The sequence below is a fragment of the Panicum virgatum genome, chromosome 9N, assembly GCF_016808335.1.
Source record: "Panicum virgatum strain AP13 chromosome 9N, P.virgatum_v5, whole genome shotgun sequence".
NCBI lineage: Eukaryota > Viridiplantae > Streptophyta > Magnoliopsida > Poales > Poaceae > Panicum > Panicum virgatum.
The window spans coordinates 63497918-63521148 of NC_053153.1; the positions used below are offsets into that span (position 1 = coordinate 63497918).

The following is a 23231-nucleotide window of genomic DNA, read 5'->3' on the forward strand; positions in this document are numbered from 1 at the left end:
TCTTGAACGTCATATCTACTAGTGAAAACTGGGAGTAGGGATTTTCTAGAAAATTCATTTCGAAAGTCAGTCATACTCCGTACTAGCTAGCATGTGAATGTGAAAATTACGAAAGTCCGGGAAGAGAGAAAAGAAGACGAAACTGATTTTTAGCGGCACGGCAACAGCCGATCAGATCTCAACCGTCGTCGTCGTCGCCCCCCTTCTCCCTCCCGATCTCTCAAATCGACAAAATCCCCCGAACTCCTTTCCAGCCTCTCCCCCGCCCCCCTCCCCACCCACCGCGAGATCACGCGCCCCAGCACCGCGACCGCCGGCGCCGGCGCGGCGTCCGGAGCAGGCGGCGAGCGTCGTCACGCAGCGTAGGCTCGGCTCGCCGGGGCGGGCAAGATGAGCGGGCACGACTCAAAGTACTTCTCCACCACCAAGAAGGGGGAGATCCCCGAGCTCAAGGAGGAGCTCAACTCCCAGTACAAGGTGCCCACCTTGACATCCTCGCTGTCCCTATCTCGCTCTCGTTGTGTGACCTGCTACGCCTGCGGATTGGTTCCTGCTCCTGGATCCAGATCTGGGTGTGGCGTTGGGGGTTCCAGTCTCGGCCACTCCTAGATCTGCGGGTCTCTGTTGGTTTCTTCGTGGGGTTTGGTCGTGCTGGGGCATGGGATTTTGCTCCGGAAAGTGCACATTTCGGTGCTATGTTGGGGATGAAATGAGCTGGAATTTGCAGAATTCAGCGCTGAAGCGGGCTGCTCAAGCTGCGTTAGACCTGTTCGGACACGTTAGACCTGTTCGGACAGAAATGGGGTTGGATTAAAATGATATGAATGGATTGGTTTCTGATCCATCTGAAGCTTGGACTGTAACCACTCAGTAGGAAGTTGTTTGGATCATCTGATCGTTCAGTTTATGCTTGGACGAATTAATGGGAGGTTAAGCTGCTCGTTGCTCCATGGCATTGGATTATTGTTGAAATTGCAAAGTATGCGCGTGGGTTTAGAGCGGTTCATATCGTCTACCATGTCCGGACATACTCTTTTTATACCCACGTACAAATCTTGTCATTTCATATAGCGTAAAGATGTTTATGGCTGGAAGAAAGAAAAAGACTTATCCAATAGAGAACCAGTCATACCACTTGTGTCCGCACTGTGTCACAAATAAGTTGGCTCAAGATGAATATCAAATGTCACATTTCCATGGTGGTACCGATTTATGTACTCTTTAGGCTTTTCCTGTGAGATTAGTTGAGGATGTGAAATGTACTATGTACCGTGGTAGTTGGACCTTGTACACTGTTAACAAAAAATAAGTATCTTTGCTGAGTTGATACTATAATTATCGTTGTTGTTGCAAACATAAACAAATTTAGGATTCTACAATTTGTGTTTTTTATGCCACCCAAGTTTCTTGTTTTACTTTGGTTTACAGTAAGCAAACTGTAGTTTCTACAATTTCTGACGACTGAGCTTCGGAATGTGGCTTGCAGGACAAGAGAAAGGATGCTGTTAAGAAAGTGATTGCTGCTATGACAGTTGGAAAAGATGTCTCATCGTTGTTCACTGATGTCGTGAACTGCATGCAGACTGAGAATTTGGAGCTCAAGAAACTAGTATATTTGTATCTTATCAACTATGCTAAAAGTCAACCTGATCTTGCCATACTTGCTGTGAACACATTTGTTAAGGTTTGAGAAGATCTTGCCATACTTGCAATGAACATTTGTGCTGGGAAAGAATAATGCTGTATTCAAACTATGGGACCTAGAGAGATCATCTAATCATTTGTTGGATGACTTGACTTCTGCAGGACTCGCAAGACCCAAATCCATTGATTCGTGCTTTGGCTGTTAGGACAATGGGCTGTATCCGTGTGGACAAAATCACAGAGTATCTTTGTGATCCACTTCAAAGATGCCTCAAGGTCTTTCTTCATTTCCTAGAACTTTGTTGAATCAAACTGAGTCCACTTCCATCTAATGATCTAAATGACCATACATGTAAATTGTTCCCACAGGACGACGATCCCTATGTGCGGAAGACTGCAGCTATTTGTGTTGCTAAGCTTTATGATATAAACGCTGAGCTAGTGGAGGACAGAGGATTTCTAGAGGCCCTTAAGGATTTAATATCTGATAATAATCCTATGGTTGTTGCAAATGCTGTTGCTGCTCTTGCAGAGATCCAAGACAGTAGTGTTCGGCCAATCTTTGAAATTACCAGCCATACACTGTCGAAGCTTCTGACAGCTCTGAATGAATGCACGGAGTATGCGTCACTTCTTGCTATATTAGGTTTTGAATTTCTTGGTAATTTTACTAAAGCAGCCCCCTTAACCTGTTGGTAAATACACAGGTGGGGCCAAGTCTTCATTTTGGATTCTTTGTCAAGATACAAAGCAGCAGATGCCAGGGAAGCAGAAAACATAGTGGAGCGAGTTACACCCCGTCTCCAACATGCAAATTGTGCGGTTGTTCTTTCTGCTGTCAAGGTACATTATTACCTTATTTCTGGAATATCATAAGGTTTAGGCATCCTCTTGTGCAGTAACTGTAACATAATATGAGACTGACTAGCAAGGTCTATATAGAGGTAGTTCCCAATCCTCATTACATGGTAGCTGGATTGGTAGACTTGTTTCTTTGTTCGAATTTAATCATGAGTTTCCATTGGAACCAATGAACCTTGCCCTGGATTTATTTTTTTCTCTCTTGACCTTTGAAGTCAACCAGACTACTGGTAGACTATCATTAGACTATTGATGTCATGTAGCGACTAATAAAGCACAATTTCCTTTTCTTTTTTCATTTTGTTCTCTTTTTTTTTAAAAAGATTAGTCTATTTGTTTTTTCTGTTCTGTGCTAGATGGGAGCTCAATGCTCTTTTCTATGTGTTTTTAGATAATCCTTCTACAAATGGAGCTCATTACAAGCACAGATGTAGTCAGGAATCTCTGTAAGAAAATGGCGCCTCCTCTTGTTACTCTTCTGTCAGCGGAGCCTGAAATTCAGTATGTGGCCTTGAGGAACATTAATTTGATTGTTCAAAAGAGGCCTACAATACTTGCTCATGAAATTAAGGTGACATTTTTTGAGCTCTTATTCTTCGATCATGTCACATTGTGTTCCTTAACACAATAGTGTATTTTTCTATAGGTCTTCTTTTGCAAGTACAATGATCCTATATATGTTAAGATGGAAAAGCTGGAGATTATGATAAAGCTTGCCTCAGATCGAAACATAGATCAGGTACAGAATCGAATCTTATTTGCTTGTATGCTGCTTTTGATTATTGCTCATGTTTTATTGAAGTCAAAGATCATTTTAGCTACAGTTTTAGTCTAATGTTCCTGTCCTTGTACACAAGAGAAGTATATAATTGACAATAGAAAGCATTCTGGAAACAGTATTCAATACCTAGACTTTAAATTTAAATGGTAAATTTATGGAACATGTTTATCTTATTACAAAGCTGGAATTATCTTGGTAATAAGTAATTTCTGTTGATTAAGTCTACATTCAAGCGCTTACAGAGCTTCTTGTAGGTGCTCTTGGAGTTCAAGGAGTATGCCACAGAGGTTGATGTTGACTTTGTGCGGAAAGCTGTTCGTGCTATCGGGAGATGTGCAATTAAATTGGAGCGAGCTGCTGAAAGGTGCATCAGCGTTTTGCTTGAGCTGATTAAGATAAAAGTTAACTATGTTGTTCAGGAAGCTATAATTGTTATCAAAGACATCTTCAGACGCTACCCTAACACGTGAGTTGTTTCTGCATTGATTTATGTTATATATTTTGGAACAATCAAACTATCAGAACTTCCTTTTTTTTGTTCTGCACAATAAATGGGGTGTTATAATAATGTTTCTCTTTCCGAATATTTACAGGTATGAGTCTATCATCGCGACACTTTGTGAAAGTCTGGACACTTTAGATGAACCAGAGGCCAAGGTCTTAGTCAATGCAAATATTATTGATTTATTGTATTTTTGTGAGGAAAACTTATTTTATTTTTGCTCACTGATGTGTCATAAAATCTTTAGGCATCAATGATTTGGATAATTGGAGAATATGCTGAAAGAATTGACAATGCTGATGAACTTCTTGAGAGCTTCTTGGAAACATTCCCTGAAGAACCAGCATTGGTTCAACTGCAGCTGCTAACTGCTACTGTTAAGTTGTTTCTTAAGAAGCCAACTGAGGGGCCACAGCAGATGATACAGGTTGCGATTTTGAGATGCTAATTTTTTTTTACTTATGTGTGCATATTTCCACTTGGTTTAAGGTCTGCCTGAAAATTTACTTATTTGCTATCATGGGCCCTTAACCTATCATGGATGACATGGTGGTGTATTTGAGAGCACTGATAATAATTTAGGTTGTTGCTGCAAGTATTTTTCTTTTTCCTATAATGCCTTGCTTCTAAATGTTTTGGTTCATCTTCAATGTTGTGATTAAAAATCGCTTTCAATGCCTACCACAGTTCACTGCTAAATTGCATAAATATTGCCTGTAGGCTGTTCTCAATAATGCAACAGTTGAAACAGACAATCCTGATTTGAGGGATCGGGCTTACATATACTGGCGACTTCTCTCTACTGATCCTGAGGTATTTCATGTTTACAATTTTTGATCCAATGATTTATGAGATATCCACCCAGCCACTGAACTATGTTTGGCTTTCTGCAGGCTGCAAAAGATGTTGTTTTGGCAGAGAAACCTGTGATTAGTGATGACTCCAACCAGCTTGACTCATCGCTTCTTGATGAGCTGCTAGCAAACATTTCTACCCTTTCGTCAGTTTATCACAAGCCCCCAGAATCATTTGTCAGCCGTGTTAAGGCAGCACCTAGGGCGGACGATGAGGAATTTGCTGATACAGCTGAAACAGGGTATTCAGAGTCACCATCACAGGGAGTTGATGGGGCATCACCTTCCTCAAGTGTTGGCACTTCTTCTAATGTACCTGTGAAACAGCCGGCAGCTGGATCCCCGCCTGCTCCTGCTGCAATGCCAGACCTTTTAGGTGATCTTATGGGCATGGATAATGCTATTGTCCCTGTCGATGAACCTGCAGCTACTTCTGGGTAAGTAAAGTTTTATAGTTTTTTTTAAAAAAAATCTGATTTCTACTCTGCCACACATCCATTTTGTGTCTTGTACAAGTATCAAACCGTACTGATGTCATTACTTTTTTGCAGCCCTCCGCTACCTGTCTTGTTGCCTTCGACTACTGGCCAAGGGCTGCAGATTAGTGCGCAACTAACACGACGTGATGGCCAGATATATTATGATATATCCTTCGAGAATGGAACCCAGGGTGTCCTAGATGGATTTATGATTCAGTTTAACAAGAACACATTTGGTCTTGCTGCTGGCGAAGCACTTAAGGTGCCACAGTGTTTATATTCAATAAGTTACACCAGTAACCTTTTAGTTTCAGTTTCATGGACTGAGCTTGATGTCTTTCTGTGATTAAGGTTCCTCCACTGCAACCGGGAGCATCAGCAAGGACACTTCTTCAAATGGTGCCGTTCCAGAATATCTCCCCTGGTGCACCAAACTCGCTATTACAGGTTGCGGTGAAAAATAACCAGCAGCCAGTGTGGTACTTCAATGACAAAATTCCGCTGCATGTTTTCTTCGTTGAAGATGGAAAGATGGAGCGAGCCAGTTTTCTCGAGGTAAAAACCAAAAAATTTATGTGGTTTTCTTTTTTCTTTTCTTTTTCTTGTTTGGGCATTGAAGGGTTGTGGTTATGGCATTGCTTGCAGTGTAGTTGATTTAAGTCGGTCAACAATTTGGTTCAAGTCATCTGTGTTTTGATTTTTACAAGTGACGTTTGAAATGATTTTTTGGTGGCTGCAGGCCTGGAAATCTTTACCTGATGACCACGAGTTCACAAAAGAATTCCCTGCCTCGGTCATCAGCAGCGTAGATGCAACTGTCGAGCGCCTTGCAGCAGCAAATGTGTTCTTTATAGCCAAGCGGAAAAATGCAAACATGGATGTTCTGTATCTATCAGCCAAGATGCCCCGTGGAATCCCCTTCCTTATAGAGATTACAGCAGTGGTGGGTGTTCCTGGTGTAAAGTGTGCAGTCAAAACGCCAAACAAGGAGATGGTCCCTCTCTTCTTTGAAGCTATGGAGGCTCTTACCAAGTGAGGGCAGTGTTAATTGATCAGTGTGTCTACAAAAATCTTGATCAGTTAATGAGCTGCTTTAGGCCTTTGGACGCGGGAATTTTTTTTTCACGGAAGCTGGTGTGAAATGTATTTGTTGTTTTTGTATTAGATTACAGTATTCAAACTGCTAGTTTCCTGGTTCCAAAGTTTTTCCCCAAAAATACTGAAGATGTTCTTATCTCAGCATGATTTGTATATTTGCCCATTTGGGCTCGAACCTTTTTCTTCTTGTTATGCATAGCATGTGAAATATGACTAGTTTTCAACTGATAGCTGATGTAAATTGTTTTGCTTTGCCCTAGACTACTACTATCTCATTCTCATCTTCGATGGAATGACCAATTAAGAGCAGCTGAGTAAGAATTGAAGGTGTTTTCTTCCGACAAGTGCAATGCATGCTTCTGATAAGCATTATTATTGGCTTGTACTGAAAATCAAGTGGAACATGAAAACAGCTCAAACATCAGGGGTACAATTAATCCCTCTCACATAGTGGCAAATCAGTTGCCACTCACCCTGAAATAGTGGCAAAAAATTAATTATTCCAACATCTGATGCTACAAACACATCAAGCCAGAATTAAAAGCTGCCCCATTGCTTCGCTTCTGTCGCCAGGCGCTCGTCCCTACCATCCTGTGCGCATCCGAGGCGGCATCCCTCGTGTCGACGCTGGCCGCTGCTGCTGCGTCGCGGACCGCAGCCCCTGGTCCAGCATCACGGCGCGCGCGACACGGGACACGGGCGTGCCGCCGTCCACCGCCCGCCGGTACCCCTCGTCGCCCTCCATGTCCCCGCCGCTGAACGCGAGGCGGACGAGGCGCTGCACGTCCCGGGGCGTGAGCTCGTGCTGGTCGCCCGGCTCGGGCCCGTCGGCGCGCGCCTCGAAGCCCGACAGCAGCAGCGTGCCGTCGCTCGGCCCGCCCGCCCGCGCGAGGGCGCCGTCGAACGGCCGCGCCGAGAACTGGACACCGCCGTCGTCGCCGAGGACGGCCGGGTCGTGCCCGTGCCCCCACTCGCCGCCGTCCGACTTGCCGCGGTTCCAGGACTCCTCGTCGAGCTCCAGGTCGCTGCCGGTCTCCTCGCTGTCCGGCTCCAGCGCGGACTCCTCGTCCTCATCGAACGAGTCAACGAACACGATGCGGACGCGGAACTCGACGCCGCCGAGCCGGTCGCCCTCCTCCGCGCACCTCGCCCGGACGCGCGCGGCCGCCTCCCTGGCCTCCGGCGCGACCTCCGGGCGCAGCGTCGGGTGGTCGAGCCCGGCCAGCAGCTCCTCGAACGCGCGGTCGACCGCCGCCGCGTCGCGGAGGTCGGCGAGGGGGACGCGGCACGCGGCATCCTCCATCGTGTCCACCTCATCGGCGCCGCCGCCGCAGCGGTAGCTCTGCTCGACGACGAGCCGGAAAGTGACCGCCTCAACCTCCGCCTCGGATGCGGTGGCCGACGGGGGCGTTGTGGTCGCCGGGATCACGGCCAGGGACACCGTCTTGTCGTCTCGCTCGAGCAGCACGAGCTCCTCCGCCGCCATCGTAGTGTAGCTCTCGCGACAGCCTAGCGACGTTAGCTAGCACCCTAGCAGTCTAGCTGAGGAGGAAGAGACAAGCTTGCACCGAGATCGGGCGCAGTTGCTACTGCGACTGCAAGGCTTGCAGTTGGCCGCTTGGCCAACATTAATGGCTACGCCAGCTGCTCGCTGCAAACAGCGGCGGGCTCTACATGTATTTACTGCACGGCAGAGAGCTCAAGCCCCCGCAGCACTTCTTCGCCGGCTCGAGCGAGTGTTTGGCGAGGCGGCCCCTCCACTCTCTCCTATTTTCTCTCTGTCACAGATTTTGCTGGCTTCTCACCTCTTATAATATTTGCTCATATATAGAGACGGTTTCCCCCCGAGTCCGATTCAAATTCACCTCCAAGTCTCCAACCCCGGTCGGATTGCTGGCACTCCGATCCATATCAGAGTCGGATTAAATACTGTTCTTCGAAAAAAAAAGACGGATTGAATATTTGTGGCAATGTTTCAGTCTTGCCGACTGCGATACGATAGCCGGCTGGAATCAGGTGGTTTTCCCAATTTAATTTAATCTTATTATTTGGCCAATAAACGGAGTCTCCACGTTCGCTCTCAAAGCCTAAAAATTTCCACGTTAATCGGAGAAAAATAGAAAAATAAAAATTACCCACCATTACTATTATGATAAAAATTAGCATAAAACACTCGTATACCTAATTAAAAATTACCCACCAATGCCATTATGAAAAATTAAATATAAATATCATTTAGCTATGTATCAGTTACAAATATATTATTAATAAAACTAAAGCTAATAACAATCAATCAAAATAAAATAAAAATAAGAATAATTATATGCATAATATTATTAAAGCTCAACAAATCAAATTGTTATATAGGTAGATCATATTTGAATTATTTTAACCAATAATGAGACATAATTTATGACAATGATCAAGGTGATGTATACTAACAAATAGTATAATCTTTAAAAAATAGTAAGGATACAACGGCATGCAAATTTTTTAATTTTCAATACTAGCCGCGCAAATGCGCGGCCCATACACCTACTTCCGAGAAAAAGGTGTGTTTGGTTCCCCGATTTTGAAATTTTGAAAGAGAATCTTTTCACATTTAAAGTATTAAACATACACTAATAACAAAATTAATTACAGAGTTCGTCTGTGAACTATGAGACGAATCTAATGAGCATAATTAATTCATCATTAGTATATGTTTACTGCAGTTTTACGGTAGCAATTTAGTATCTAATTATGACCTAATTAGGTTTATTAGATTCGTCTCGCGATTTACAGTTCATTTGTGTAATACGATTTTTTTTTCAATTATATTTAATACACCATGCAAGCAATTTACAAAAAATAATTGGAATTTTGAAGTTTGGATCTAAACAAGACCCTGAGGAACTGAAGAACGTGACGGTTAGCGTACGTCAGTTGCTTTATCAAGTTGTTTGCATCATGCGGATCTCAGTGAGCGGGTGTTCCTGGTCCTGGCAATGCTACTTGAGACTGAGAAAATGGCAAGAGGAGTGTGCAGCCTTCGCAGGGAGATGCCCTCTGCACCTTCAAATAGTTCCACGAAATGTAGGTTTCCTGTGTACTTCTCTAACAGCCAAAATATGCTCGAAACACATATCAAAATGCAATTCATGGAGTGTAGGCAAATCTTGTGCAAATCCACATGAAGCTGGGAATAAAAAGAGTATTAACGCAAATCATTGCTTTCAGATTATTTCAACTTATTCTCTCCTTCACAGATACTATATCAGTCGAACAAAATAAATGACTCCAATCTCCAAGGTTGTGTTTAGTTCGTGAAAAACTTGAATTTTGATACTGTAACACATTTCGTTGTTATTTGACAATTAATGTCCAATCATGAACTAATTAAACTTAAAAGATTCATCTCGTATGAAACAATTAAACTGTGCAATTAATTATTTTCAATTACATTTAATATTTTATGTTTGTTTTTGAAGATTCGATGTGATGGGTACTCTAGAAAACTTTTTAAAATGTTCCTATACTCCACAAGAGACAATCTAAAAGACATATTATTGTATTATGTCTCCAAGTGTTGTCTCTAGACGACATAGAAGGGGTTTAAAGCCCCCTTGCTCTAAGATTTGGGGGCACAAAACCTGATTTGGTTTGCAGCGAGCTTCAGATTAGGTAGCACTGGTGGTTAAAAAAAAAGAAAAACAAGTTGGCGGTTCCAATATCCCGTGGCGTGGGATTAGGGACCGTAAAAAAGGATGGCCGAGCTGGGAGGGGGAGCGAATGGATGGGTTCCACGTGTGCGGGGATACTGATGGGTACACGCCAAGGAGACAGGCAAACTGCAGTCTTTTCTCGGTGGGTGCCGTAAGACTTCCTCTTAATGAAATGCGGGTGGGAACCGTTCTTCCCCTCCGACCGAGTTTTTTTAAAAAAAAATAGAAAAGAGAGGGCGGGCATTAGCCCGTGAATTCAAATAGTCTACCTTAAACTAATTTTTAGCTTATCAATTCAAATCTAAACATCAGACCTCAAAATTAGTTTTGAACTAATGTTCCAAACAAAACCATAATATGCGAGGGCGCCCCGGCCAGCCGCTGCCCGAGTCGTCGTGCGTCAGCGCCGATAGGCTCGCGGAACGGCGGCCAACGGACGCGCCAAACGAAAGAGCGAGACTGAAAGATCTTCGGTTTCTGATTGAAAAAAAAAGCGAGAGATGGCAACGAGTAGTATGAACGAGCTATATCTTCAGACAGGCACTCAAGCAGCATGTGTCGAAAGCTCGAAATGGGCAAGGACCCTCGCAAAACGCAAGATTCTGAATGCAGTAGCAGTGCTGGCAGGATATGCATCGAGGACCTGTGCAGAAATTGCAGAAATTGAGACTTGGTGGGGCATCAATTTGCAACAGCAAGTAAAAGTTGACACTATAAAAAATGTATATATAGTGTCTTGATTATATCTATCTCTATTCCTATGATTTTGGTGGCACCACGTGTCGTCTTTGTATCATTTTTTTCTTACATTTTCATTGGTTTTCACTTGAACGAGTCTGTTTTTCATGGTTCAGCTCACCTTATTACATTCCTGTTTCGATAAAAGTCTAGTGAAGTGATTACTTTTTCCTTGTTGCAATTCCTGACTATCAGATTCTCATATATGTATAACGTGAAATAATATCCAAACAAGTATGCCTCCCTCCGCCCACTTATAAATGTTCATGTAACAGAGATGCTTTTTGACACATGATATGACATGGTCGAGGCTAGGATATGTCCTCTTCACTTTTGTTTTTTTATTAAAATATATTTATAGTAGCTAATAAATATGTGATCTTATGAGAACACACTTTTGAAACAAATTTACACATAGTTTCCATGTCTTTGAACATAATATTTTATAAAAGAAATATTTACATTCAAAGTTTTTAATTTTGAGTGGCCGGGTTGACATCAATTATATGTGATACGAGGAAGTACTTTTTGTAGACACTTCACGCTTATCCTGTCATCATGATGTGGTCATATATATATATATATATATATGTGTATATATATATATGTGTATATATATATATATGTGTGTGTATATATATGTGTGTGTATATATATATGTGTGTGTGTGTGTGTATATATATATATGCGCTAAGAGAGCTATGCTGTTGCACATGATTATATGCTGCCAATAATTTGAAAATACTCCATAATAACGACAATTTGTCAATATATACGAGAGTATTTTAAAGACCACAGGGAGCAGTGAGCACTTCCATGCAGTACGTACACAGAGACGGTGTCTCAGTCTGTCTGGTTAAAAAGGGCAAAAAAAAAAAAGACAAGGCGGTGGGCTGTAGGCTGGCGCTGGCCTCTAGCAAAGTTGGCCCGATCCGTTGTCCGCCCAGACCGACCGTTGGCGTTGGGCTGGCTGAGCTCAAAGCGACAGGACAAGCCGCCCGTTCTTTCCAGAGTGGAGCGGAGAAGCCGGCTTCCTTTCCGCCGCCTCCCCCGCTGCTTTCCTTCTCGTCTCCACTCCACTCTCCCCTTCTCCCGCCTCGCTGCTCTCTCCCCCGCCAGCGCCAGCCGTCTCCTCGATCCTCGCTTCACCGGCGTGGGAGTGTAGGCTCCGCTTGCCTCAGGGCTGGGCTCCGCTTTGGGATCGATTCGGTTCCGACCGGCCACCGGATTCGAGGTCGAGCTCCGCTGCGGCTTGCCGGCTCGTCGCCAGCGATTCGAATCCGAATCCGGAGGAACGAGATCGACGGCGCCGCCGGGACCGGCCGAGTTCCGGCCGCCAATGCCGCCGCCGCTCCTGCTCCTGCTCCTCCTGCTGGCCGCGTCGCCGGCGCCGGCGCGGGCGGGGGACCCCTACGCCTACTACGACTGGGAGGTGTCGTACGTCTCCGCGCAGCCGCTCGGCGTCAAGCAGAAGGTGCCGTCCATTCCCCCTCTCCCTCCTAGCCCTCTCCCATAGCAGCAACAGCCAACAGTGGCCGTCGACACTGACACCGGCGATGGCACACCAGGTGATTGGCATCAACGGGCAGTTCCCGGGCCCGCCGCTGAACGTGACCACCAACTGGAACGTGGTGGTGAACGTCCGCAACGCGCTGGACGAGCCGCTGCTGCTCACCTGGAACGGCGTGCAGCAGCGCAAGACCGCGTGGCAGGACGGCGTGCTCGGCACCAACTGCGCCATCCCCGCGGGGTGGAACTGGACCTACACGTTCCAGGTCAAGGACCAGGTCGGCAGCTTCTTCTACTTCCCCTCCACGCCGCTGCACCGCGCCGCCGGGGGTTATGGCGGCATCACCATCAACAACCGCGACGTCATACCCATCCCCTTCGGGTTCCCCGACGGGGACATCACGCTCTTCATCGGTGACTGGTATAACCGTGGCCACAAGGAGCTCAGGGGAGCGCTCGACGGCGGCACCTTGCTGGGCGCCCCAGATGGCGTGCTCATAAACGGATTGGGACCCTACCAGTACAATACGTCTCTGGTTCCGCCAGGGATCGTCTACGAGCGGATCAATGTCGAGCCAGGTTGGCATTGGCATTGGTATTTGAATTTCTATTTGCTGCACTAGATGGAGAGTGGATCGAATCAATAGTATCATCTCGATTGTCATTTCAGGGAAAAATTACAGGTTCCGGGTACACAATGTTGGTGTTTCCACAAGCCTCAACTTCAGGATCCAGAACCATAACCTGCTCCTTGTGGAGACCGAAGGCTCCTACACCTCGCAGCAGAACTACACCAACTTGGACATCCATGTTGGCCAGTCGTACTCCTTCTTGGTCACCATGGATCAGAATGCCAGCACCGATTACTACGTGGTCGCAAGTGCTCGTTTTGTTGATGCCGCTGTTGTTGATAAATTGACTGGTGTTGCTATTCTCCATTATTCCAACTCCCTGGGTCCGGCCTCCGGCCCTCTTCCAGATCCCCCGAACGATCAGTACGACACGGCATTCTCTATAAATCAAGCAAGATCCATCAGGTACTAAAGTAGATTTAATATATTCATATTCATGACTTCGTAAACGGGTTTATTCACACAATACATTCTCCTACTTTTGTGCTGTTTCAGATGGAATGTCACAGCTAGTGGTGCTCGGCCCAATCCGCAGGGTTCATTCCATTATGGTGACATTACCGTGACAGATGTGTATCTATTACAGAGTAGACCTCCTGAGCTCATTGATGGGAAGCTGCGTTCTACTCTGAACGAGATTTCTTATATTGCTCCATCGACTCCTTTGGTACTTGCACAACTATTCAATGTGCCAGGAGTCTACAAATTGGATTTTCCTAACCATCCAATGAACCGACTACCAAAAGTCGATACATCTATTATAAATGGAACCTATAAGGGCTTCATGGAGATTATATTCCAAAACAATGCCACAACTGTGCAGAGTTACCACTTGGATGGCTATGCATTCTTTGTTGTTGGGTAATGCATAAGTTATACTCCCCTCTTCTTTATCCAGATCTGCTTTGATTCCTTACAGTTGTTTGTTCTCAGGATGGACTATGGAATATGGACAGAAAACAGTCGTGGCACCTATAACAAATGGGATGGTGTTGCACGCTCTACAATCCAGGTGCTGAAACTGTTGTTTGCGGATTTCCAAGTTAACCATCACAGTATTGTAGTATGTTCAATAAACCTACTTTAATATTAATCGCATACAACACAACTTACAACAGGTCAATTATTAGCATAGTTTTAGTATTAGGTCGAGTGGAAGGTAGCAGCTAAATTATCTGCATGGTATTGGCTGACGAAATCCTGTAGTGGTTAGAGTAAATTCTGTGGTATCTTTTTTCATGTTATTTCAAATAAGGATATATATGGATTTAGATAATTAGTTCCTTTGTTTAAGCAGCTTCTGTGACATGGGACCTAATAAGTTTACAAGAAGTGACATGGTGCAAATTCTGATGGTAAACCATAAGATTGCTTTTAGGCAGCTACATGTGATTATTCTATCTTAGACTTTTTTTCTGTGTTTAGGAGTTACGATGAATCTAGGCTTCCGGTATAATAAACCTCTGTAATCTATAAATAGTTTGACACTGTCTACTTGATTGCAGGTATTCCCTGGGGCTTGGACAGCTATTCTTGTGTTTCTGGACAATGCAGGCATATGGAATTTGCGTGTGCAGAATCTTGACACTTGGTACTTGGGGCAAGAAGTGTACATCAATGTGGTTAACCCAGAGGACAACAGTAGCACTCTTCCTGATAACGCAATTTTCTGTGGTGCGCTCTCAAGCCTACAAAAGTGAGCATCCTGTGACTGCATTGTATGAAGTTTGCACCACAAGCACAAGTTTTACTTATTCCTACCTGATCTTATGTAACACGTGGTGTCTATTTTTTTTCCTCTCTGCAGAGAGCAATCTCATAGATTTGTGTACTCAGAAGCTTCGCCGATTGCCCAGTGGAGGAACACGGTTTCTCTCCTGTTTTTGTTGGCTTCCTTCACTATATGGTTGCAATGATCCAATCCACACCTTCAGTTCGTCTACTGCGGGTATGAAACACCGGGGGGAAATGGCTAGTTTTGGGAGAAAGCCAGTCTGGATGATGTCAATTTGATGATTCTTTTCTAGAGATTTGACAGTTGATTTGGCTAGCGTTGAGTGACCTGAATGCAACTCCCAAAAGTGGGAGAGATGCAGAGGTGGAGTAATAATATTTTTTTTCCCGGGACAAGTGCAGGTAAATAATGCATTTGGTGTTGGCGGGTGAGTTGATTGTTCTGTATGTAATTTGACTGGTTAATCAATTAAAGACCACTATTGTTTTACTTATACTCTTATAGTTAGGGATGCAAGTTACATCTTTTTTGGGTCATTGGGTCGACTCAAAAATTGATAAAATGAACTAGAATGGCATGCTACATAATTAGTTTGGGAGAGAAAATGAACTAAAATGAGAAACCTAAAAACACCAATGAGTACCACTTGCATCCCTACTTATAGTCGAATACAAATAAAATGCAAATCGTGTTGAAGTTGTAGTGGTGTCGAGCTCAATCTGCCTGCCTCGATAGTCGTGTGTACCGGCTCAAATTCAAGCGTATGACATCACGTGGATCAGTGGATGCGGTTGGTGGTCACTGGCCAGTCTGTCGAAGTTGAGCAGATGAACCCCAGGGGCCGGGCAGCTGCTGCTACTTTGAATGCTGCAGCCAGCTACTCCAGTTTAGCTTAAAAACGTAAAATACAAAATTTTTGTAAATCGCTTGCATGGTGTATTGAATGTAGTTGAAAAATAAATCGTATTATACAAATGGATTGTAAATCGCGAGACGAATCCAATGAGCCTAATTAGGACGGGATTAGACACTAAATTACTACAGTGATACTACAGTAAATATGCTTTAATAATAGATTACTTAGGCTCATTAGATTCGTCTCGTTGTTTCCAGACGAGATCTATAATTAGTTTTGTGATTAGTCTATATTTAATACTTTAAATGTTGAAGATTTTCTTCTAAAAATGAAAAAAATGCAAAATACAAACTGATCTAAACAAGCCAATTTGCTACTCGTTCATCACAGGACATGAGCAGAAAGGAACCATGAGGGGTTGCCACTTGCCAGAGCACTGCACTGCACACGCATCCTCTATCAGGAATGGGGATATGCTTAGGAGCTAAGACTATCCACACCCCATCTCCTCTAAATTTCAACTCTAAAAGAAATATTCCTGTTTGGTCAGCGAGATTCTTCCTCCTACACCAACTTCACCCGCATTCCATCAACTCTACATTTTAACTCTATACCCCACTACCACATATTATATTCATCCCACCACAACCACCACCCAACCGCCCTTCCCTCTTCTCCGTCCGGGGCCCGCAGCGGCACAGTGATTGGGGTGGACGCCGTACCACTCTGCAGATGGAGGGGACCGGCTGCTCCCCCACGGTGGAGGTGACGGTGGAGTCATGGGCTGTAGGCGATTTCCACTCTAAAAACAACTCTACCTGTATAGCGAGACGGTGGAGCCATGGGGTGTGGATAGTCTAAGACTTGACCAGATTTGATCAACTGTCACCAACTAATGGTAATGACCATGTCAATGGATAATTGGAAGCTGTACCTGCCAAAGGCAACCCAGAGTAGACAATCAGCTGCGATTGTCCGACAGGGACATCCAGCCATTCAAAGATGAGGCATCTCCAACACGCATATTTTCTGTTTGCTCTGCCTGTCTCTCTTTTGTGCACATGATATTCGCTAGAAAAGGTAAAAAAAAAACTCGTGTTTTTCAACGAAAAAAGGGGTAAACGAAGTGGGAGCTTTAGAACGGCTGGTATTAGTGGCATCTGATCTGAGGAATGGAGCTGGTGGTCTTTGTTGAGCTGAGCAAGTAAAAGCTGCCTAGAAAAGGTTGCTGGTGGTCAAGCAGGGAGGGAGCTGCTGCTGGATTCTTCTTCTCTCTGCTGCTGTGCGCGGCAGCTTCGGCCTTCGGTAGCTGGTGGTCAAGCAGGGAGGGGAGGGGAGGGACCGACTGGCTATGGCGTCCTGCGCGGCGGCGCGCATGTTCGCGTACAACGGCACGCTTTGCGCGTGCGACCCTGGGTACTACTACTACCTCGGCGGCAACGGCACCGCGAGCTGCGCCCCGATGCCCGCCGGCGGGTGGGGGGACTGGAAGGTGGGCGCCGTGGGCGCGTCGCGGAACCAGAGCCTCTACTTCCTGTCGCCGGTCCTCCCCATCGACGCCATCCGCCGCCTCACCAGTTCCCAGGCCCTGCTCCTCGAGGCGGCGCTCGCGTCGCTGCTCTGCTGGCTCGCCTTCTGCGCCGCCGTCAGGCTCGCCGGCCGGGACCCCCTCGGGGAGACGAGGCTGTTCCGGGCCCGGTACTGGGTCAGCCGCCTCGACTGCCTCTTCGACAACAGCCACTGGGCGGTCCGTTCCCCATTCTTCTTAGCTTGCTTGCTCCGCCCCTTTGCACGAATTTCATGATAATTCTGTAGAAATTTTACAAGGAACATTTCAATGCGCGTAGGAGTTTGAATTCCCCAAATGCGACTTTCATACTTAATTTTAAGTTCAGTTTTGCAAATTTTATGAAGCCACGTGACTTCACGAGTTGACTCGTTGCAATTATTGCCATCTTTTCTCGTCATAAGGTTACAATGAATTATGGATATGCTTCTCCATGTTGAGGGTTTATTGAACCATTCTACCATCAAACTTGAGTTTGAATACTAAATACCACGGCCATTGAACAAGTGATTTTTGTTTGATCAATGCGGAGCAGCTTCCTTTGTTTGGGCCACTGCATTCTGGATTCCTCTGATTTCCACTGGCCTTAGGGATCTCGCTAGGTTAATTGAAAGTCTAAAACTTTATACTTTTTGAAATAAAAAGCATCTCTTCTTTTCCATAACGCAGCTGCAGGCTCTGAGTTGCTTCAAAATTTTCCTTGCTGCTAGGTCAGTTTGGCATCTCCATTCCTCTCTATCACTACACAAATCAACGACCCTGCTGCCCTTCTGACCGTATAGTGCATTTGACATTAATTGCAATATTCTCAGCCGAATCTGAATGAACAAACACCTTTGTGCTGGAACAGATTATCAGCACTAATGATAAAGGATCATACATTTTTGCACCATTAATTAACGTTCATTCTCTCGTTGAAAAAATGAAAAAGTTTATCCTGAAAGTCGCATTGTTCTGGCTCCTGAATGCATTCAGGGGGATCAGCAAGTACTAAGAAAAAGGAAAACCGAGCTTGGTGGCACATGCTCAATGGCTAGCTTGATCCTCTTCACCGGATTATTAACTGTGTAAGTGCTGCCCATAGATCATTTTTACTGGAATTAGTTTACTCCTCTGCTTGCTTCCATTAGTTACCGTCTGCTAACTTATAATCGGTTATCACAGGCTCCTGTATCAAGCCATCAAAAGGCGCAGCATTGAGATGCATCGAGTCAAGCCAGCCAACGCTCCAGACCTGCTGTCTTTCGTGAACGATCTTGAGTTCCACATCACCACCATCTCCGCCATGTCCTGCGCTCAAGCAGTTGCACCTTCGACATTTGCTATGGGGACAGCGGGGTCCTTGGATTTCAGGGTGGTTCCGCTGCCAACGTTGTTCACCTACAGCTGCGCAAACACGAGCCAGGGGCCGTCCATTACGTTCAAGTGCAACGGCTGCCGGATGCCTCCGAGAGACCATTTCATGTCCTGGCAGTTCGTTGACCTGCCAGGGCAACCAGCTGCGGCAGTCGGCTTCCAGTTCAACCTGACTGCAAGGCAGCACGGCAATAACAAGCATGTGAGCTTTGTGACTGGCACGTTGAACTCTGATGGCTATGCCGATGATGGCAAGCTGAGGACTTTCAGGGGGAAGGACTCCAATGTTCTGAAAATTCAGTTGTTCCCTCAGATGTACAACAATCTTGGTAACCTAAGGATCTTGCAACCACTGGTTCAGGACTTCACCCAAGGGTCTGCATTTTCGGATGTTGGCAGCTTGAATGCGTCCCTGCAGAACCCCAGGGATGGAATGGTGAATACTACGATCTACATAAGTTATCTCTCAGATTACATTGTGGAGATCAACAATGAGAGTGTAGTAGGCCCAGGTGAGCCACTCATGAAGTCATGTACTCTATGTGCACATTTTATATTTCTAGCATCTAATGGAGATGGTTATCTTCAGTTAGTGTACTTGCGAGTATTGGCGGCCTTTATGCCTTCAGTGTGGCAATTTGTCTCTGCCTCATGACCCAAGTAAGTCTTTGCAAAATCTTATTTTGTCTGTGAAAACTTTTGCCAAAGTTTTCCATATTCTCATTGAAACTAAATAGTGTAACACTGATTTCTAAATTTAGCATCCCCCATCCTTTTACTTGGTTCCCTCACGTCCAAAATTCTTTTCCTGCCATTGCAATTTTGCACAATCTCTTTTTTTTGCCACTGTCAGTGAAACAAACAGGCCCATGTGTCATTGACATACTGATGGCAAATAAAGGATTGAAATTTTCTTCAATGGCAAATAAGAAATTGTCCTACTAGTCTACCATTTGGTGTTATTCATGCAAGTTTTAGCTCTCTGTTGCACTGAAATGAAGGAATGACCATGATGTGTCTGTGTATCATAGCTAAAAATAAAATAAAAATTGTGCAACTGCTTGTAATATTAACACATAAGCTTTCAGTGTGAAGCTAGGATAAAGAAGCTTCGTGAAGAGGATACCAGAATGCTGAAAATTTTGAGCAAACGACGTGCTCGACGGAATTGGGATAAGGTGAACAATGTCTTAATCCAACTATGAACATTATATCTTTATGGTTGTCTCTCTGCAAAGCATATTGATTTCACTGCTAACAGGTGCGGAAGTATGTCATGTATACCTGGGGTCCAAGCAACCTAGATCCCACTGATAAAAGTGGCCAGCAGCCTGAAGGTTCAGTGATGGATTCTCTACATAGATCCTTCCACAAGAGAAGAGAACCAATTAGCTGATATGGTACAGTATTTGTTCCTTTTTAGTAGCTCTTCATGCTAATACTCAGATATTTGTGTTTAGTACAGTAAAATATCTCTTTCCACGATGATTATTCACTTATTTGTCTGATTTAAGAATATTTCTTAATATTGCAGGGTGCGACTGATATCGAAGGAGCTGCAGAAATGCAGTAGCCAAGCAGTTCTAGATAGCCTTGATGGATGGGTGATTTGGCTGCAAAGTCCTCATAGTCATAGGTCCTTTGACTCATTCCTAGCCCTTCCATTACCCGCATAGATGGATCTTTCAAAAAATTGCCCCTTTGCATAGGCCTGCATGAAGATGAGTGACAGTTTTGGCGCATGTGCTCACTGTGAAGAATTTTCAATGTAATGTTCTATTATGAATAGCGGCGAAAATTGTACAGAGGCAGTGGTTGGATGCACCTGAAGCTGCGGAGCTAGACCTCCACCTTGTTCTTGGTATAACTCATTCATTACCCGGCTGTTATGTTCTAATTAGCACTACTAACACGCTGTAATCGAGCAGCATATAGAACTAACAATCTATTCAATAGTGAATTTGTAGGGCCTCAAACCCTTGGGTAGCTGGACCTCGACTATGTAGCTCGTAGCCTCGACCCGTCTTCTCCGGCGAGGTGAAACCCTAGCCGCAGATTTATGTGTGTGTGAGAGAGAGGTAGAAGAGGTTGGAGATAATATCTTTCTTAATCCTCAAGTGTTCACGATACAAAGCATATATGGCCAAAGGCCCAAACCGCTGTCCTCTAATTTAGGATCTGAAAAACCAACTAACAAAGACTTTCCTAACTAGCCACTTGTGCCCTCCTGGCGCGCACGCATCGCGCCGTCCGCGCGCTCAGACTCGCGCCGCACGTCTCGGGCCCGTCGGCGCCTAGCATACGTGCGCCCGACCATGACATCTCTCCCCCCATCGAGGAGCAGCTCGTCCTCGAGTTGGAACTCTGGATACTTGGCGCGGAAGGGCTCAACGTTCCCATGTTGCCGATGCCGCAGACTCACCCTTCCACTGGACGAGAATCTGGCGCACGCCGCGAGCTAGGCGAGCACGCACGGCACGTGCAGGCTCCGGAGTGACCGCGCCATGATGAAGCGGAGGCAGGGGCGGAGGTGCGTCTGGTGCCGGCCCATGGAACTTCTTGAGGAGCCCCACGTGGAAGACGTCATGTATGCGGGCTCGGTGCGGCAATGCGAGGCGGACGGCGACGTCGTTGATCAGCTCGGTGACCCGGTATAGCCCGAAGAAGCGCGGCTTGAGCTTGCCGGAGACAGCTTGGGGAAGCGATGACGCCGCGCGCTGGCGAAGGCGAAGAAGCGCCCAGTCGCCCACCTTGTACTCCACATGGCGATGCAGCTTGTCGTAGTGGAGCTTGTGGGTCGCCTGCGCCTGCTCTAGCCTGTAGCGGGCGTCGGCAAGGAATTCCTCGCGCTCCTCCATGCTCTTGGCGACAGCAGCCACCCTAGTGTCCCCCGGTTCATAAGACCGGATGGATGGCGGATCACGCCCATACACCACGCGAAACGGAGTGTCCCGCAGCGATGTTTGATAGGCGGTGTTGAAGACGAACTCTGCCCAGGGCAACCAGCGCAGCCACTGGCGTGGCCTGTCCCCCGTGAGGCATTGCAAGTACATGATGATGACGCGGTTAGCTGCCTCCGATTGCCCATCCGACTGGGGATGGAACGCCGTGGTCATGTGTAGCTTAGTCCCCATCAAGCGCATGAGCTCGCGCCATAATGTCCAGGTGAAGACGGGTCCCGGTCCGACACCATGGACTGAGGCACTGTTGTCGGTCGAAACCCACCGGCGAGCAGCGATAGGCAACATGAAGAGCCGGAAGGTTGCCGGGGCGCTGGCAGGCACTGCTCCGTCGTCGACGGCCCGCAATTCCAGCACACGCCGCGGCTTGTGAAGACGCAGGGCGTGCCACCTGACCTATACCCGATCAGGAAGGTGCGAATATGCTTGCAACGATTAGCCTGCATACACAAACACGTGGAAACGTAAGTCCGAGCCGTGGTCGGCTCCCCAGGACGACTCTTGCATCGGCTTTAAGGAGCCGATTGAGTCCCGGTGTCAGATTGGATCTGTTTGCATCCGGATATTGATAAATAAAGCGAATAACTGTAAAGCTGCTTCAATTAAATTTAATTAATCTAATCCACGATGGTAAAAGTTCACTGCTAGATCGGAACATCCTACACGTGACTGGGCCTAATGAACGCAACAGATAACTAAACCATAACCCAAAACAGAGGCCTAAGAACTAGCAAGAACCGATTCCCGGAACAATCCCTATCAAGGCTAAAATTAAGCATCTAGTACACCACCGGATCATCCAACCCGTTTGCAAGGCCTAATCTAACAGATATTACGCCAACTCTTAGAGATAAGAACAAACCATAACAGATTAGATTTACTAGACATAAAAGAAGCAGGGTGTTGCCTTTACGCAGCTAACTCTATGCAACAAGAGCTAGTATAAGATGATGATATGATCGCGTAAAGACAACATGATATTCGTAGATGATAAGCAACAAAGCACAACAGATCTACTAAAAGCCATGCTACGAACATCGAGATAACTAGTACTACTCGCCATCAAAAATGCTTCAGTACGAGTAATACCAAGGTAAAAGCAAGAACAACGCTGCCCTGATCGCGAGAAGCGATCAGGGCAGCATGGCGCTTACTTGGATGAAACCCTAGGATTAGGGGTGGCGATGCGCCGAGATTATTGTTTGCGAGACGTGATGATGTTCTTTCATGAATAACATAGGGTACATATTTATAGTCCGGAGACTTGTGAAACAATCTAAACTAATCTTGTCCCGATCGGACTCTATCTCTAATCTTAAACTAAATCTAAAGATACATGGCCCATGTAGCCCAAACGCTCACGCAGGAGCCGATTTACAAGCCTTCTTCAATTTTCTGCTTTAAGCCCATCTTACTTTCGGCCCATAAGTTAATCCTGTTAATTTATGGCGATAACACATGCCCCCTGGTTTTGGCAATGATAGTTCCAAAACCACTCCGTCGCTTCATCTTTCTGTTAATGCTCATTAAACACATTGCAACCACCAAGGAAGACGCAATATCTCTGCAACTGGCTCCTCGTAGAACGTGAAACTGCCGATCCGTCTTCATCTTTTCACTATTTAAGCTTACCCCGAATCGGTTTTTCTTCACAGCAAACTCCTTCTTCCTCCCAGAGCCAATAGCGCAGAAAACCCCAGTCCTCCAACACCAATAGCCATGGCGATCTCTTCCTCCTCCGACTCCAACTCCTTTGGAGACTCTTCCTCCTCCTCTTCTCCTTCTTCTTCCCCCCTCCCTGCTTCTTCCATCGACTCCATCCCGGAGAGTCGGGAGCCGACGCCGGAGTGGGACCCAACTGCAGCGTATGAAGCGCTAGCTCCTCTGCACTGGGATGCAGAGGAGTTCGACTTCGGGACCGTCTCCGAGAAAGACGAGCCCAAGACCGAGGGAGA

General features: G+C 45.8%; 3 protein-coding genes across 4 annotated transcripts; 2 read left to right on the forward strand and 1 right to left on the reverse strand.

Annotated features, from left to right (window-relative positions):
* The first annotated feature begins 179 nt into the window (after nt 1–179).
* On the forward strand, nt 180–6472 carry LOC120691009 (beta-adaptin-like protein C). Its single transcript, XM_039973955.1, has 15 exons — nt 180–477; nt 1487–1684; nt 1807–1920; nt 2014–2264; nt 2352–2487; nt 2897–3076; nt 3152–3244; nt 3541–3752; nt 3880–3943; nt 4036–4215; nt 4509–4601; nt 4682–5079; nt 5194–5383; nt 5473–5676; nt 5861–6472. Exons 1-15 carry the CDS (start codon nt 391–393, stop codon nt 6155–6157), a joined length of 2697 nt encoding a protein of 898 aa, XP_039829889.1. The 5' UTR covers nt 180–390; the 3' UTR covers nt 6158–6472.
* An 82-nt stretch (nt 6473–6554) lies between these two features.
* LOC120691011 lies at nt 6555–8055 on the reverse strand. The gene has a single exon (XM_039973958.1). It carries the CDS (start codon nt 7703–7705, stop codon nt 6803–6805), a length of 903 nt encoding a protein of 300 aa, XP_039829892.1. The 5' UTR covers nt 7706–8055; the 3' UTR covers nt 6555–6802.
* A 3589-nt stretch (nt 8056–11644) lies between these two features.
* On the forward strand, nt 11645–20194 carry LOC120691010 (monocopper oxidase-like protein SKU5). Of its 2 annotated transcripts, XM_039973957.1 has the most exons (13): nt 11654–12135; nt 12230–12749; nt 12841–13207; nt 13298–13663; nt 13736–13814; nt 14308–14498; nt 17044–17140; nt 17936–18027; nt 18125–18828; nt 18906–18976; nt 19405–19494; nt 19578–19716; nt 19851–20194. In XM_039973957.1, the coding sequence occupies exons 1-12, from the start codon at nt 12001–12003 to the stop codon at nt 19710–19712; spliced, it is 2847 nt and encodes a 948-aa protein (XP_039829891.1). In that variant the 5' UTR covers nt 11654–12000; the 3' UTR covers nt 19713–19716; nt 19851–20194. The 2 variants fall into 2 exon arrangements, with proteins under 2 accessions (XP_039829890.1, XP_039829891.1); XM_039973956.1 differs by lacking the exons at nt 17044–17140; nt 17936–18027; nt 18125–18828; ... (2 more) ...; nt 19578–19716; nt 19851–20194 and adding an exon at nt 14610–14968 and having other exon boundaries at nt 11645–12135.
* Nucleotides 20195–23231: the final 3037 nt, after the last annotated feature.

Excerpts from the sequence above, each read along its gene's own strand:
- LOC120691010 (XM_039973957.1), top strand. The coding sequence starts at position 12,001 with ATGCCGCCGCCGCTCCTGCTCCTGCTCCTCCTGCTGGCCGCGTCGCCG. Across the intron at positions 12,750-12,840 it reads GCGGATCAATGTCGAGCCAG|GGAAAAATTACAGGTTCCGG; the intron begins GTTGGCATTGGC and ends TTGTCATTTCAG. Across the intron at positions 19,495-19,577 it reads CTCGACGGAATTGGGATAAG|GTGCGGAAGTATGTCATGTA; the intron begins GTGAACAATGTC and ends CACTGCTAACAG.
- LOC120691011 (XM_039973958.1), bottom strand. The coding sequence starts at position 7,705 with ATGGCGGCGGAGGAGCTCGTGCTGCTCGAGCGAGACGACAAGACGGTG.
- LOC120691009 (XM_039973955.1), top strand. The coding sequence starts at position 391 with ATGAGCGGGCACGACTCAAAGTACTTCTCCACCACCAAGAAGGGGGAG. Across the intron at positions 3,245-3,540 it reads CAGATCGAAACATAGATCAG|GTGCTCTTGGAGTTCAAGGA; the intron begins GTACAGAATCGA and ends AGCTTCTTGTAG. Across the intron at positions 5,384-5,472 it reads CTGCTGGCGAAGCACTTAAG|GTTCCTCCACTGCAACCGGG; the intron begins GTGCCACAGTGT and ends TCTGTGATTAAG.